General features: G+C 36.8%; 1 protein-coding gene across 2 annotated transcripts; it reads right to left on the bottom strand.

Annotated features, from left to right (window-relative positions):
- Positions 1–9,196: 9,196 nt before the first annotated feature.
- Positions 9,197–13,013, bottom strand: LOC122038570 (auxin-responsive protein IAA17-like). Of its 2 annotated transcripts, none has more exons than XM_042598369.1 (5): positions 12,439–13,013; positions 11,466–11,695; positions 10,350–10,491; positions 9,986–10,047; positions 9,197–9,537 (listed from the first exon to the last, which is right to left on the bottom strand). In XM_042598369.1, exons 1-5 carry the CDS (start codon positions 12,897–12,899, stop codon positions 9,506–9,508), a joined length of 927 nt encoding a protein of 308 aa, XP_042454303.1. In that variant the 5' UTR covers positions 12,900–13,013; the 3' UTR covers positions 9,197–9,505. The 2 variants fall into 2 exon arrangements, with proteins under 2 accessions (XP_042454303.1, XP_042454304.1); XM_042598370.1 differs by having other exon boundaries at positions 9,973–10,047.
- Positions 13,014–14,822: the final 1,809 nt, after the last annotated feature.

Below are 14,822 nucleotides of genomic sequence, written 5' to 3' on the forward strand. Positions count from 1 at the left end.
TAGTTCTTGAGAGCTGCAAATGCTGTCTTATTATTGTTCCCGTGGAATTGAACCGTTCATCTTCACTGTACACATTTATCTGCATTATTGGATCATCAAAAGATCAAATAGTTCTAGTCCTGATTTCTTTTAAGAGAGGAAAGCTTGCTGTTGATCTTCTAGCTTCATAACCTACAAAATTGCTGCATAAAATATACAAAAGATTGTTAAGAATATATTTCTTAAACATCAATAATATATACATATAAAACATATGAAATTAAATCACCTTGTTGTTGCTGGAGAATTATGATTCATTTGACCTTCCACAAGCTTCGTCCCAGCTAACCTGATCAGTCGACTGATGAATAAAAGACATGAGCAAAATACAATTTTGATTTAGGATGATATATAGACCTTGTTGGGATGATGATCAAATGGATTAGGAGTAAGCAAACCGAGCATTTGGGACTTCAATCTGATTTGTTCCAACTGAGCCATACCAAGCCCTCTTTGAGGTTGCCCATTTGCCTTCTCGAAGTTGCTCATATTCTTCCCCAGGGCCGGCCCTGAGGCATGTCACCGGGAGCGACGGCCAAGGGCCCCCAATTTTTAGGGGCCCCCAAATTTGACATACATATATATTATATATTATATATTATTAGATTGTTTTAATAAAAACCCTCCAAAAAAATTATTGGATTAATAGAAAAAAAAAAGGAAGGAAGGTAAATGATCATTTTTTCTCTTTCCAAGATTTTATTATTTGTACAACTCTTTCTTTATTAATTTATTTACAGAAATCATAAATTTTTAAAAAGTAAAGTATGAATCATGAAAGCTAATTTTTTCCTTTCTTCTCCTTTGAATCTCTTTAAATTAAATTAGAAAAGTTTATTCTCTAGTTGAAATTTTAGTTTCGTCAATATTATCATTCATCAATATATAAACTGACAACGTAAGTTTCTTATTGTCAATATTCAATATTGATTTTTAATATTGTATTGGAGCCAATATTTTATGATTTTTCTTATGGATTTGAAAGAGTTAAAATAAATCATCCTAATTTTAATCATCATAGAATATATTATATCGATTGCTTTAAGTATAAACCAAGTTTGATTGTTCTTCAATTATTATTTTCACTACTTGTGTTTATTTCATTGTTAGCTTTGTTGCTGGTTTTATGTGTTTTATTTTTACACTTGAAATTAATAGTACAAATATGTTTTCAAAGAAATATCAACCTTGGAGTCAGAAAATAAACAAAAAAAAGAGTGGAACAGATTATTAAAACTCACAAATGTATTCTTTGTAAGTTTTTTAAAGCTAGCTCTTCAATTGAAGATTCAATTGATGAATTACAAGAAAAAAATCATGAAGAACTAAATGATCATACAACAAATGAGCAGCAATTGAGTAATTAAGAAGAACTAAATGATAATACAATCAATGAACGAGAAGAATTGAGAGAAAATGATGATCATAATCATGCAACGAATGAGCAGGAAGAATTGAGAGAAGATGATGATAATGATTTACATATAAATAGCTTGACAATTTTATATATCGAAAATGAGGCGCTAATATATTAATTTTCAAGTTTTCTTATTAAACTTATTCAGATTATATGTTAGTATTTTTTTTTCCTATAGAGGTCCCTTTTTTCTTTTCGCCCAAGGGCCCCGAAAAGTCAGGGCCGGCGCTGTTCTTCCCTGGTGGCCTTGAGCTTGAGAAAGTATTAGTTCTTCTTTCCATCATCAACTCAAAGTTTGAACCCTAATGCAATGCACTTATGCAATAGAGCAAGAGAGAGAGGGAGAGGAGGTGGAGGAGGTGGAGGAAGAGAACAAGTACATCAAGAGCATTTTGGAAGTGTTATTTGTGTTGGAGTTGCAAATAATTGTATAGTTTACTTAAGTAGGTTTCATAGGTTTTGATTTAAGTTCAACCTAGGCGATTCTTTGCCATTAGAATACTTAAAAAAACAGTTAGGATGAAGGAAAGGTGGACTTAATGACAATACAAGTACGCCCACGCTTTTCGTGTTAATTGATATTCAATTGGTGAAGCAGAAGCCACAAGGTTGGACCCTCCATTTTCTTGGAGTCTTCGGCACTAGTGTATTATTTAATATTATAGATCAAGAAGCTTCACTCGCCTTTAACATAACACGAGGGAGCCTAACAAACCTAGATTTCGGATTCATATCTCACTTTATTTATAAATATATATACTAATCTAGCAGTCAAAATTAAAATGAGCCAAACATGACTAAAAGAGAAACATATTTAGTCCTGATGGGATTTAGATTTGTCGAATCTACTCAATACACTCGTTCCCAGAAATAAAATATGCTTGGAGATAAAGACAATCGTCTCGGAAGGACGAATTCACGATTTGAACTTTGGAGGGGCTGAAACTCTTGTCACTACTTTCACCGCCGATGTGCCACCAATCGATCGCTAGAATTTAGAATTAATTACACATTTGGAAAAGCTTGCGACTTAAGTTTTCTATAATTGATAGTTTGATATCAATATTTCGAAGTAATATCGTGACCTTGAAATGAGCTGTTAATCCTTATTTCGCATTGGAGATACACGCGAGCTTGTTCATCATCATCATCTGTAATTTGGGATGATGATTTCTAAAAAGTTTTGGGCTCAATTCTAATTATAAGTTGAGAATTCGAAGGTTATTTGAGGATGAGTAAATTTTTTATGATAATTATTTTTGAGACTTAATCTGATCATCGAGGAGAGAGCATGTCAATACAGTAAATTTGGGGGGAAAAAAACTTATATAGTAATTGATCCGGTAGTAAGGACAAGGGACCCTCTTTGTAAGGAGCCAATGATACGTGAAGGTCAGAAGTCAAAGGGGTCAGCATGAGGCCCAGCCGATTAGAGAAGGGTCGGGTCAACCGGCCGAACGGGTCCGGGCGGAATCAAAGACAAACCCGACAGGGAGTCGGGTTTCCGACGCTCATGGTGAACAGGGTCGTCGGGCCAAGCGGATAGCCCGCTCAGCCAAGGCGTAAAGCATCAATGTTGTGAAGGAACAGTCTCAGCCGATCACGCGATGGAGTGAAATCTTCCCGGTCGGACCGACACCTACGCCCGGTCGGACCGATGCCTGCCGAGCGGATGGACGCTCGGCTCAGGGAAAAAGGAGACAAGGACAAGGGGACATTGGGGAACATCCTCTGACAACAGGCATGTTCGACGACCAAGCCATACGTAGAATCCTACGACGGAAGGTTCTGCTGTCCCATTAGAGAGGTGCTCGGACTGTAGCAGTATGGTGTCAAGCATGCTCCTCTGATAAGCCCATACTAAGGTATGGTAAAGGACACGTGTACGCCTCGGTAGGTGTGCATAAGCCTCCCCACAACTCTATATAAGAGCCCTCAGACTTCGCCGGAGGTACGCGATCTCTCATCTTTGGAGTCACTTCATCATTTTCCTCTTGCCTGACTTGAGCGTATGAGGGTCGTCGCCGGGAACCCCTTCCCGGCTCGACTTCCTTGCAGGTTCGCCAGAGATCCATACGGCCGGTCAGAGATCCACATCATCAGTTGGAAGAGCGCCACGTGCCTAGCATCCATCGACTCAGCATTCGGACAGGATCAGTAATAATTAATAAGGTTGGTAATTACTAATATTTTTGAAGGCTTTCTTTTTTTTCAAAATAAAAGTTTCATTTATTTTTTAATTGTCAAAGGGGAGGATTTATACGGATCCGCCCCTATCATGAACCGTTTGGGTGTGAAGCTGGATGGAATACAAACATTTACCTCTGTCGCCATCTAACAGATGAAGAGTTGAAATATGATGATGAATCATTCATATGTGAAGTTGGGTTTTCATTTGCAACTATACTTGGAGCGGTCCTCTTCTGAATTCTAGTGACTTAGAGATAACAACAAGCAACAACTCAGTTACTCTGCTAATTTTTAGTCCGTCTACTTGTTTTCTCTACTACTGCCTTCCTTGTGGCGATCGACCTTCTCTGATCTCGTTCCCAGATGATTGGAAGGTAGCCAGAGAGGGAAGATAAACGAATCCGATGTCTCCAAGCAGATCCAGTAGATGGTGCAATTGTAGGTGGAGGAGAAGGCCAATGAGATCTCCATCTCCGCGGAAGAGGTTTGAATCTTGAGATCATGTCAACAATTCCTAAATTTTGATGGACATGGGGCACATGCATGTTAATTGACAACATGTTAATTTTAATATCCTATTTTTAAAATTAAAATTGAGTTGGATTTGAGTGGTGGTATTTGTAGCACTTTCTTAGCATCCAAAGGCAGTAGTCATGTTTTGTTGGTATAATCATCCTCGAGGCAAGGTTAACTAGTTTGACTAAGATCAAGTAGACTCAAGCTTGAGTTTTAATATTTGACAATATGTAAGAAAGAAGTTAGGTAGGTCAAGGGAGGATCAAATATTTGATTGAAAAAGTTCTAACTGGAGGTTAGACAACGAGAAGTCCTAGCGGGAGCTAGGCAATGAAGACCTAGTTGAGAACTAGGAAGTAGAAGTCCTAGCGGGGCTAGACAATGAAGATCTAGTTAGAAACTAGACAATGGAAGTCCTACCAGAGCTAGATAGTGGAAGATCTAGTTGGAAACTAGGTAATGGAAGTCCTAATAGAGTTAGGTAAGGGAAAAGCCTAAATGGGTCAAAGGTTGACTAGACACTTGGTGATCAAAATTCAACGAAAAGTTGGCAAGAGAAAAGTTCAAGTAGGTTACAGAGGACTGGCTATTTGGCACGAGACGGTAAGTCCAAGTGAGTCACGAAGGATCAGACACTTAGTATGAGATGAAAAGTTCAAATGGGTTAAAAGTTGATCGGACACTTGATAAAGAAGCTCTGACAGATCAAGGGTGACCAAATGTTAGATAACGGAAAGTCCCAACAAGTCACATACAACTTTAAGGTTGGGCAAAGGAACTCTAAAATTGAGTTCAAAGTTTAGGATTGGACAATTGGTTAGCTCACTCGATTAGCTCAAGGCCAATCGATTAAGTAGATTTCCTAATTGATTGGGACCTATTCTAATCGATTAGACTAATTGTCCAATAGATTGGGTGCTATTTGTGAAGCATAGTAAGGCTTGGAATCGATTGGCTAATCTATTAGGCCTTATGTTAATTGATTATGACAATCCATTAAGGGACTTTTCGCGTGAGAACAGAAAGGCTTAGAATCAATTGGGACAATTAATTCAAGCTTCACCAATCAATTGAAGCTCATTCGAGAGAACACATTAGGTGCTAGAATTGATTAAGAGATTCTCACAAGAACAGAAAGTTTCTAAATCGATTGAATAATTGTTTAGAAATTACTGAATCGATTGTATAACTCATCAATCAATTAGTCAAGTGAAAAGAGTCATTTTACAAGTTTTGAATAGTCAAGCTGACATAACCATAGATAGGGGATAAGCCAATCAATTAGGAGGCGTCGAAGTAACCATAGAAAAAGGGTTTTTGTGAAGATTTGAATAACAATTGTTTCAGCTGTTCTTGTGTGTTTGGATAAGAAGTCCTGCTACATTTTCTATCACTAAGAGACAATCCAAAAAAAAGAAAAAAAAACAAAGCAAGATTCATGTTGTAGACTTGTTTTCGACTTCCATTGTAATATTGTTTGCATTTCTTGGTTGTTTTCTTGTGCTTGAGCTTGTACGAGACTTCTCCGCCTCTAGGAAGAAGGTTTCATAGTGTATTTATGAGAATGAGGAGTGGGCCCTTGGAATAGTCATCTCAAGGAGATGGATAATAAGTAAAATTAAGGTATTAGCATTGCTTTAAGTTTTCCATTATAAATCATCCTAAAAAAAAGCAAATGAACGTATTCACCATCCCCCCTCCCTTCTAGGCTCTCTACATGTCCTAACATGTTTGACTTTCTCATAGTAACGTCATCATTTATTTATATTTTTTTATTTTTGTCCTAGTATTGGAGGGTTTAGGTCGTGTCACTCAAGTCTCAAAAGATTCATGTAAATCCGCGTTTGATGTCTTGGTTGGCCTTAAACCTTGGTATCTTCCCTATCTCTGCCTTAGTTTAATACATAACAAACTAACATGAATGAAATAGACTAATATTATTCACACATAACGACAATAACAATAACAAAATTCTAATAAACTAGATAGGCTACAACCACTTTCACTAGGACAGACACTAGTGTAGTGACCAACATTATCCCTTTTAAGCTGGACTCATTTTGGGTAATCTCAGATAGGACAGTTTCAGGATTCTCCATCGAATCCACAATCGGATCCTCTTCTGGATCTTCCTTGATCATTTCCGGGTCCTCTTTGAACTCTTCAGGATCCTCTTTAAGATCCTCTTCAGCAATATGGTGAAGTAGTTCCTCACATAATTCTAAATATGTAACGTGTCCTTCATGATGCCCCCATATATAGTCTGCTATGAACTTAGGATGCTATGACAATGAACGCATCAAAACCTAGATCCTATAACTGTCCAGGACTGGAACTCTTCTTGTTCAAGTTTCCAAAATAGATCATTAAGTCGTCCAACGTGTCCGTCGACTCCATAAGTAGAGTTATACTCTATCTCCTGAATTTTCTCCCTGAGATGATTTCATCGTACTTCGTGACGAGTCAATGTGGTAATCGTCCGTGTCATCTGAAAAATTAAAATTAAATAAGTCAGTACAAAACCGACTAACCAGTACAAAACCGGCTTATTTCAATTTATACACATAGTACCAACATAATAAATCAAGAAAAATAAATCTTCTTGATTTTCAGGAGTCTAAGTCGACTGACTCATTGGATCGGTTGATTGGGAATCCAGTTCCTAAGCTTGGTCAATTATCCACAATTAGAACTGATCTAATTAGATAGGGATCTTCTATACCTATGTTTTGTTATTATTAATCTAAGTCAATTTCAGTCAATTTCAGACTTATTGATTAAACTCATGTCCATTTGATCAAACCAAAGCTCGTTGATTTAAATCTGACTCATTAGAACAAATCTAATCATTTGATCGTATTGGATTCAAGCCCAATTAACTAACCCAAATTGATTCAGATTTAAATCAAATTAATTCAATTAAATCAACTAATGGTTTAATCTAAACCTTGCAAATAGACCAACATCTAGTCCATTAATTAAATCTATTTTTTAATTAATTATTGCATGTAAAAATAATGATACAATATGCAGTAGCTCGCAAAAAAAGTGTTTTAATTAATTAAGAAAAAAACATAAACATATTATGTTTCTTCATTTCCAATGCATGTAGTAATTTTTTATAATGAAACGTTATTTTTATTTGATTTTCTCGAATCAAACATTTTCTGAAGAAGCAGTGTGCTTCGTGATCACGTTTCACTGCTTTCTCCGCTGCTCGCCGCCCACTCCGCCTTAACCACGCAACCGCTATGGACACGGTCGCTGGCCATGCCAACCTTATGCCGACCTTCTAAAGCGGTTGCCGGTCCTATCCAGCATCGATATCCAGTCGCTTTTGACCCGACGAGGTTGGAGGCGTCTACTCTGCCCATCCCAGCCACCAGCGCATCACTGACCAACCGGGACGACATCGCCGGCCACGGAATACCTTCACCGGCATTCCCCGCGGCCCGAGCCCGGCTCTGATGGAAATCGTGCCCCTGTCGCGATTTTGGCGCAGTGCGCTGCTCGGCAGCGATGCTAACCCCGGTGGTGACTCGATCGGAGAGGTGCAACCCTGTCGTTGGTCTTCCACTGCTGTGATATAGTCGCCGACGCCTGTCTACTATGACACATTAACCGTGCAAACGGAGAAATCGTAAATAGGTATAATTCCTAATGCTCTGCTATCAATGAAGGAATTATATCTATTAATTATACAAAACAATTAAATATTTACAGCGATCTCCCGTAGATCTACAATCAACGACGACAAAACTTACTATCGGAAGAGTGATCATAAAGTCAAAAAGCTCCCCACAATTCTATGAACCAAATTCCATCATCACAGATATTCTTCTTCCTCCCTCATTTACAATCCTATCCCTTGGGCATGTGACTAATAATCATAGGAGAGATAGTTGTGATTTAGAGAAGATGTATAGGTTAATTTATTGGAAAGAATTTTAGGCCTAGAGTTTCGAAAGTTTGGAAGAGAGCTCGGAGTCTTGGGAGAGACAGTGGCTGCATTGTTTTTTCTGAATTTTTTTTATCATATTTACTTTTTTGAGAATAGTTAGGAGAGCCTTAAGCACTCACGTTTTGTTTAAGTTAAAATGGATTTTATATCTAAAACTTTAATAATTTTTAAGACCCTTCCCAAGTGCAATAAATTTAAATTGTTTTTAAACACATATAGCGCATATGGCTGTTGGCTTACGGATGAGGGGACTTATCAGCAACCAATTTATAATCTTATGGAAAAACTAAGGCAAAATAAAAGTTTCTTCCGAGATTATCAGCACAGTTAGGACCTTTTCTACTATCTAACGGGTGGGTGTTCACAGAAGAATCCAGGATAATTAATTTTAGCATTCAATGAACAAATAGTTGCCATAATTTGGCAGTATAATCAATCATTTATCAGGAGCTAGCAATGGCCTCAAGCAATCATCTTTTAAAGCATTCAGCCAGCCAACAGGATTTTCTGAGATCTCCTTTAGAAAAACAACAGTATGATATTAGCGCACAGAAAATGAAAGCCTAATGGAAGCAACAAGCAAGGAGCCTCAAAGAGTAAAAAGTTAAATGGCCACCAACAAGTAGATAGATCATCATGAGGAAAAGAAGTGGAGTGCATTAGAAAGCCTGATTCCCTGGGGAAGAAATAGGTAACAGCTAAACATGGAGCACAAACCCCCCACCACAATAGAATCATGGTTCATGAAAAGATAGGTAATGAATGCTTGCCCCCCACACCCGACATGGTTTATTCTAAAAGCTGCAGATTTCACCATGCATGCCTGGTTCTGAGATGTAAGAAATAAGCATGCATGACACTTTTCCCACGAACACTTGGAGCATTTGTACCCTGTTAAGAAGCAAGTCGAAACTTGAGCATGGCATAGGAAGGGCATGCAATAGGCTTCACATGAACAGTACGAGCAGTACACAATCCCCTATGGAAGTCAAACACTGATATGAACTAGTAATCTCCTTGTCCAAATTATAAATGGATAGCTAGAATTTAAATTAGAAAAAAAAACAATGAACTTTTGAACAGCATTCTCAAACAAGAGCATATATGATATAGCAGTTCCAAACAGCAAGCCTAGTGTTTACAGATGCAGTAGCAAGCTAAGAACACATACAAACACTGAATACACATTCACAGACAGCTTAGGTCACTAGAAAATCTTAGCTAACCGAGTCTTAAATACATGTAAACAGAGAGTAAAGTAGATAATTTACTAGAAATGCAGCCAATCTACCAAGAACCTTGTTAAACCTTTCAATCGCAGTCAGGGCCTAGTGATATCGTCTGGTTCACATTTGCTTTCATGAAAAAGTTGTCATTTGCCCTTAGTTCTTGCATTTCTCATATGGCCTTGGAGCTGCGAGAAATATTTAAAAATTTGGAAGAGTATACATTTATTAAGCAGTGAATTAGGAAAAGGCGAACAGGAGTTACACTATCAAACTTGCATTATAGTATTTGATCTAAAAGGTTCAAGATAATCATGCTTCACAACATACTCATGTGAGTGAATAAGTATATAAATTTTATGGTGAAATAAGTATAATAGATTAAAAGTACAAAACATGAACCTAATTATCATTGTTGAAGTTTGTTCTCTTGGTACAGTCTGCAGTAGTCTATTGTTCCATTTCATATGAGGGTAGAAAAAATCAACTTCATGAAAGATTATCAGTACTTAGGTTAATGTGGTCAAGTAACCAAAACCACAGAGCCCCTTTAAGACCATATATGTGCAATCACATATAATTTTATACAATTTGACAGATAAAAATTGTTAAATGTAACTAACAATTTATGCTCACCAAGTCCAATTGCATCTGAACCCTTCATTATCCTCAACCTTCTGCAAGAGCCAGAGAACATCCTAAAATTTCAAATCAAAGGTAAAAAGACACATTTGTCAAACAATAAGTCAAAGATGAAAGCTGGGGCAGAGAAGGGAAAAAGTAGAAAGAAAGGAGGATAATTTAGAGCAAGTTTAGGGGAAAAATGATTCTAATCAGACATCCAATAGTTAAAATAGGAAAATAATACAAATGAAAAAGTGACTTGGAACCTTAGATCAAACTATATGGATAAATGAAAAATAATCAACATTAAAATGTCAATCTTTATTATTTTGAAAAAATAGCTACTGAAATCACATTTAAGAAATTTGGCACTTACTCCCATGGCACATCCCCAACAAGCATCCAATCACCATCTTTGTCCTCATATGTGAGGACATATTCCGATTCACTCAAAATATCAGTCAACTTGCTCTCAGTTAATCCATCTTGTCCTGGTACCGCATGAGAATCATATTGGCCTGAAATAAACTCAATTTTTTTTTTTACAAAAAAAAAAGTAAGATCCTCCCACGGCAACAGAATTTGACAAGTGGAATTTTCTATTCAAGAAACTGACAAAAAAAATCAGACAAATTTTGCTTCAGCATTAAGAAATATGTTTTACATTTTTTCACCAAGTATAGCATTGTTGCTAGTCTTTCAAATAAGTACATTAAAAAGGTAACAAAATTATTGTGTAAATTTCCATTTGATTTGGACATTACTAATTAATTACCATGGTTAAATTAAATACAATTTCTTCACCATCGCACAAATGGTTTATACTCAATTTTTTTAGTTGATTTGAAGGGCTGAATACCTGAATTACCAAAAAAAAATAAAAAGGTTTATACTCATGAACATTAATAGATGGTTTGATCTATCCAAAGCTCATGCTAGAACTATTATTGACCATTTATTAAAGTTTTATCCAGATGAGGGAAAGAGAGAGCCCCAACCAACATGGAAAACAATGAAATTAAAGGATCGCTATAAATATCACTTCTACTTATATGTCAGTGATACTAAATTCATGTATGTACACATTCAATATGTCAAATAATAAGGCAAATACAAATTTGTCATGGACTTTTGACTTCATCAACTGTTTGTAAAAGTAAAATGAAGAAAGCGAAAGGTGTTCAGAAAAACAATAGATCTTTAATTGATGTAAATGATTATTTTCAAGTTAATGACACCCATATCAAAGTGTCAATATATTAGCGCTAAAAGCATGTTATGACATGAAGAAACTAATATTTAAGCAAATACAATTCAAAGACAATAGGAAATAGATGTGTTTCTTCCAACAAGGACTCGACTAATATGTTTATCAAGATATGGAACTAGGAAATGTCCAAATTAAATTAGAATGGACAGATAACCAAAGCATTATTTTTTTTTTTTTGTGAGTTAAAATGAAGAAATTGAAGAAAAAAAAGTCGAAGCGCACCGATGGTGAAGCCACTAAACATCTGCTCAAGTGCTGATGAAAATTCCTTATAGTTGCTATACAGTTTCAGATCAACTTTCCTAAGGTATGGTGCTCCATCCATGCTAACCTTCACGTAAAGGCATCCCAAGCCTTGTTTTCCTTCAGTATCTTCTTTGTTCTTTGATGGATTTGTAGCCATACTGTTCTTTCGGTAACTACGTATTGGTGGCCAACCTACAACCTGTGCCCTGTTACAGCTTATACTAATCATTTCACATTCTGGACAAATTTATACTACAGTGGCTAAGTGAAAAATCTTGTTGAGAGAGAGGCTACAAGCACAAACAGGTGATCTTTCTAAGCACAATCAGGTAGGGTAGAAAATTTTTCCAGAGTGTCTTTGTTTTTCTTTTTATATGTTTTTGGACAATGAAGCAAACAAAAGGAAGTGTGTAAACAGTGCCCTATATCATAGGAAAGTTATAAGCAGTAGTAATTCAACCGGGCTTTGAATTATTGAGAAATAAACAAAAACTAAAGCAAGTAATCAAAATGTCATTACACGAAGAAATTATGAAAACTTCAGCAAGACCAACCAATTATTTGATAAGTGCAACAAAGAAAAAAAAATTAAATTATAGAAAAAAATCAGACCAATGAAATATAAATAAAGTAGCGAAGAACAGTCACCTAAGCGTCTAGTGAAAATATCTAAAAGAAAGTTCAAAGCATACATTCGTGAAAAACTTCGTTACAAAGTACTATAAGATCTTCTTCTTTGGGGAAATCGAATAAATATAATATACATTTAATAGAGAAAAACAACATCATCGTTTCTCAACTTAAACTCAAAACATCTGCCTAAAATAAACGTAACGTTCTTGCAAGAAGTGGAACCGACAAACAGGACCGAAGAAATATGATAAAAGATTGAAAAATTCTTCTCAAATTTCTTCGATCAAAGGATCCAGTAGAAGTCCGAGACACTTACTTTGCAGCGGGGGCGACGCCACGCTCACTTCCAGCGGAATTCTCAACCTGGATGGCGTCCTTCTTCTCCAGCGCCACCGCCTTCGACACCGTGTCCTTGGCCGCATTCCCCAGTCCGGTCAGCTTTCCGCCTCCTTTCTCCCCCATGGAGGAGAAGAAGGCGCATCCTTTTCCAGCATCCACCTCGAATCCGATCCCGCCTGCGATAAGTCCCCACTTCCCGGCCCCGTTCATGGCGTCGGAGAACCCTCGCTTGGCGCCGGGTACGAAGGGCTTGGAGAGGAGTCCCGGGGTGGTGAGACCTCCGACAAAGTCCTTCCGGTCGGGGGACTCGGACCCGGGCGGACCCAACCTCAGCTCCGTCTCCTTCAAGTTGAGGACCCCATCCCCCGCGGTGGCTACCGCCGCGGATGGCTGGAGTTCCGAAAGGCCTATGTAGTTATGCTCAAGAGGCGGTGACATCAGCCTCCGGCGAGGATTCAAGCGGCGAACTTGAGAGAAAATGAGAGAGAGAGAGAGCACGAAGCGAGCATAGCGGAGAGAGTAGTGCGTGCGAGTGTGAGAAGGATCATTCTGAAGGCCGAGGAAATAAATAAATAAAAAAAGATTAGAAAGAATAAATTTGTTTTTTATTCATTTTGTATTTCATATATTTTTAATTTATTAATATTCTTTTAAAATTTTAATTAAATAATTAATAAGCTTTAATAAATTAATTATGTACTCCACATCCTATCTAAATTCATAATTAATCTTTTATGCCTATAAATTTTTATCTAAAAATTATTAATTTATGAAATTTATATATCAAATTATCACCTTAATATATCAAACAATCATATAAAATCATCCAGATTTGTTTTTCTGTATAATATGATTGAAAAACTAATGTGAGTGTGTGCTTTTGTGGGCGAATGCAATTCGCAATGCCTTAACATGTGAGCCTGTTAATATTTATTTTTTATTTTTTTTTGAAATATGTAGATATTAACGTGTTCAAACGTGTTAATACTACAGTACAATAAAAAAAATGTTACGTCAATATTAACATTCTAAGTTTAACATGAATGCATATGTTCTTATAGATAAGACGGGTAAAATCTAGATTAAATTAAAATAATCAATGAAATTAGTTTATTTTAAAATTTAATTTGATTAATTTAAAATTTTAGATTTTTTAAAAAAATTGAATATTTTAATTTACTCAGTTGATTATAAAATTTAAAATTTAAATTGAACTATCATCAAACTATACATTATTATCAATTTAATTTATAAATCAAATCAAATGTAATAAGTTTAAAATTTTATTATTGCGGTCAACTATCAGTAATATCAGTCTATTGTTAATAACAAAAAAATAAATTAATTTAATTTTGATTAATTTAATTCGATTACCCGTGGAGGATGGGTGTTGGAGTACCTCTCTTGGTGGTAGGTTAAAGGAAGAGTAATCTTGGAACCTTGACCAAAGGGGTGAAGGTGCGTTTGAAAAGGTTTTGTCTTCATGTGCTTGCTTAAATAAGAGGAGTATTCTAGCCTACCCAGGGGCAGGGTAAAATCCTCCTGTCTTCACTTCTCTTCTGCTACGGCCGTCATCAAGCTAGTGCATGTGCACGTGTTGTCGAGGCTTTACTAGCGGACCTACCGACCTCGAAAACACAAGTTTCCACTGCTTTGACACATGCCAAACTTCTACTGACCGGATTCAGTGCACACAAATGGAGCCCTACTCTCGGCGCAGTCCCACTCAAAGCACATCGCCATTTTCCTGACCATCCAGGACTCCTATATAATTAATTTCACTGATCATCTTAGCAAAAAATACAGTTGCAAAATGGTCTGTCTGTTCTGTCTGCCTGTCAATAATTTCACTCCATTTTTCAAGTGTTATTTCCCTTGTTTCAGATGCATGCATCAGCATTATTAGTTGGTGGGCAACCTATTCCATTGCACCCATCTTCAATGCCTTGGATTAATCCAACAAGACTATGATTTGCCGAGATAAAAAAATAAAAATAAAGGAAGAAAGAAAGCAAGAAGATCTAGTGAAGATTGACATTGGTAATGGACAGCAGTTGAATCTGGAGAAAGATTTGAGCTACATGATTCTGAATTGTAGGTGGAAGGGGCCCTCACCTCCCTGTTTCCAATAGTTGCTCATCGACTTGGCAATTATTCCCTTGTAGTGAACGAGATGGCTTCTGTTTGGGAACATCTTCTTCTTGGCTGATGAGATGAGACAAGGGCCAACTTCTTTAGTGTGATCAGCTGTAGCATCAGCAACCACCAATGTGTCGATAAACTTGAAGGAAGCTCATGTCTCCGGTTCTTCTCTATACAACATTTACGCCCTACCGAACGGCTGTCTTGCCTTTTCGATCA

This window comes from Zingiber officinale, chromosome 1A, assembly GCF_018446385.1.
Source record: "Zingiber officinale cultivar Zhangliang chromosome 1A, Zo_v1.1, whole genome shotgun sequence".
In the NCBI taxonomy this organism is placed as follows: domain Eukaryota; kingdom Viridiplantae; phylum Streptophyta; class Magnoliopsida; order Zingiberales; family Zingiberaceae; genus Zingiber; species Zingiber officinale.